At 41.0% G+C, this 2,537-nt stretch overlaps 1 protein-coding gene across 1 annotated transcript in view; it reads left to right on the forward strand.

Annotated features, from left to right (window-relative positions):
- Positions 1-349: 349 nt before the first annotated feature.
- Positions 350-2,537, forward strand: part of LOC104463683 (intersectin-2-like) — a gene marked incomplete at its 3' end in the record, with an annotated part of 29,560 nt that continues 27,372 nt past the window's right edge. Inside the window, 2 exon segments of the mRNA XM_010076112.1 lie at positions 350-404; positions 1,626-1,718. Coding sequence (XP_010074414.1) covers positions 350-404; positions 1,626-1,718 — 148 coding nt within the window.

A 2,537-nucleotide genomic window follows, 5' to 3' on the forward strand; every position in this document is an offset into this window, starting at 1 on the left:
TTTAATTAGAAGAGAGAAATAAGGGGGGTTCTTGAAGTGCAGTTTTGCATGCAGCCTGCAAGAAGACCCTTTAATTGAGGCCACAGTAAAAAAAATATTGGTGGATCCTGAAGAGAGGAAAGCAAAACTCCAAATTCAGGTGCTTAGAGTTTGTATCCTAATGCCCTCCCACCTTTTTTATCATTCATATCCCCAGTGAGTTTCTGTTTTGTTTTTTTTAACTGTTTGTATTTCTCTAGTAAGCAGCAGGGTATAGAATTCACTTTGTACCTATGTGAGGAGAATGGTGGTCCTAACAGGACTTCTTAAGAGGAGACATTAGGTCTTCTTGGAAAATGTGTTTGCCTATATGGATAAACACAGACGAGAGATCATTAACATCGTTAATATGTGTATATTGGCAGGTGTGTCAGCTTGAAGTCTTAACTTTGTTATTACTCGCTGAAAACCAGTGAAAGAGCTACTGAAATTCTGTAGGCTCAAACCTTTGAAATGAGGTTTCAGTAGGAAAAGAGGAAGCATTTTATAGTAAGTTTCTTTCAGAGTGCTGTGGTTTTTAAAACAACTTGTTAATAACTTATTAGAAGAATTATGTATTCCCTTGACTGTCTTTTAGTGAGCAATACAAATACTTGGAGAACAGATGAACAGTTCTCTGGAAGTGGTAATGCTGAACAGAATGTATTTTTAAGGGATTTATTTTTTTTCAGTAATAACTTTTCAGTGCTGTTTTGGGGGTTTCCCCATTCAGAACTTTAGTTAATTTTTGCATTTGTTGATTTGAAAAACTATACTTTTGTCAAGAGCTTCCCAACTAAAACTTCCTCCTACTTAAAAACCCGACCCAATTATTTCTGGCAAGCTGCTTTTCCTGCAAAAGACACATACTCTGACCCTGACAGCAGGTTGGAGCATTTCTGACAGTCCCTCTGGTTCTGCCTGGTATATCAGCACAGCTCTGTAAATGTGATTATTCCTTGCAGTTGCTCTGTGTTACTTTTGAGTCTGTACTATTCTATTCTTTTTTTTTTTTTTAAGCATTGAAAAATGGTGAGTTGAAATTGTATGCTGTTTAAAAACAAACAAACAGCTCTTGTCAGACAAAAACAACATATTTTTGTTACCAGTCCCAATTTTGATTTTAGAGTATTGGCAAGACGAAGCGTGAGTCTATTTGGCAGCTGAAGGGTGTTAGCCCTCTGTATGAGAACCTGTAAGTGCCACTGTATCTATCCCGTTTGTTTACTGGTGAACCAGAGCAGTATTTGGTTCACACAGGGTACAGTGAGCAATGTGCATCCTGCCTGGGCTGCAAACAATCAGCCGCGACAGGAAACTGCTTTGCACCAGCTTTGAAGGAGGACAGAGCTTGTTTGAGAACCAAGCGTAAAGCAGTCTTGGCTGAGGGGTTGTCTCAGCTAGCGCTTGCACATCTGGGAAGCAGGTTTGTGTTTCATAACGTCCTTGCCAAACTGGTAGGAGCTGGGTGTGTCTAGGATATAACTTTGTCTCTTGAGAAGCCAAGTTTTTATTTTGCAAGTGACCTGCTTTATTTTTCAAAGTCTTCAATCTGTTTGGTTGTTCAGTGGTTGTTTTGTTTTTTCTTTTTTTTTTTTTTTTTTTAGGGGGTCCAAACATATGGGCCATCACCTCTGAAGAGCGGGCCAAGCATGACAAGCAGTTTGATAGCCTTAAACCCACAGGAGGCTACATTACAGGTTGGTCTGAGTTTCTGCATTACACATTAACTTCTGTGTACACCTAAGTATCTTTGTAAAACTGTTTGAAAACGACATCCTATTTCTAGCTCTTTGTTGTGTGACTAATAACCATACCCTTTGGGCAAACAGCCAGGGGTTATTGCTAAACTTCTGCAAGCTTTGAGCTGAAATCTGGCACAGGAATGCTCTTTTATTAACACTGTCACTTCTGCAGCTAGTGGTTATGTGCTATCATTCTGTCTGCTTTCAAAAACCGAAGAGTATCAGGCAAGATCTGTGCTTAGATGGGAGGCTGCCAAGGAGCACTTACAGTAGCTATTGTGGCAAGTGACACCAGAGACACCAGAAGTGGCTCTCTTCTGTCTGGACAGTGTTAGAGAATACTGTATTGTTAGATAGCTTTGGTCTGGGGGAGGAGGCAGGGAGAGAGATGCTGACAGCTTGTCCTTGTTCATGACTGCTTGAAATTTATTAACCCTTGGGCCTTCAGCAAGTTCTGGGTCGGCTAATGGCATTTTGCGATACCCTGCTGTCCGTTCCAGTTGTGTTCAGCTGCTTCTCTGAAACAATTGGGTCATGTTGCTACTCACCTCAGAATTTGCAGCTTTTAAATTCAGGAATCTGCTTGTAAGATCAAGTAAAGGCTCGATTTCACTGACAATAATGGCTTAATTCAAGAATGCCCCGTTTTTTGTGTGCAGGTGGACACGAAAGACCATCCCTGGTCACTCCTACCCTCCTTACTATCTGTTAATGCCCTCTCTGGTGACTCCACTGCCCCTGCATTTCCTCGGTTTTGGTCCAAACAAGACTGAG

This window comes from Pterocles gutturalis, unplaced genomic scaffold (assembly GCF_000699245.1).
Source record: "Pterocles gutturalis isolate BGI_N339 unplaced genomic scaffold, ASM69924v1 scaffold43641, whole genome shotgun sequence".
Lineage (NCBI taxonomy): Eukaryota > Metazoa > Chordata > Aves > Pterocliformes > Pteroclidae > Pterocles > Pterocles gutturalis.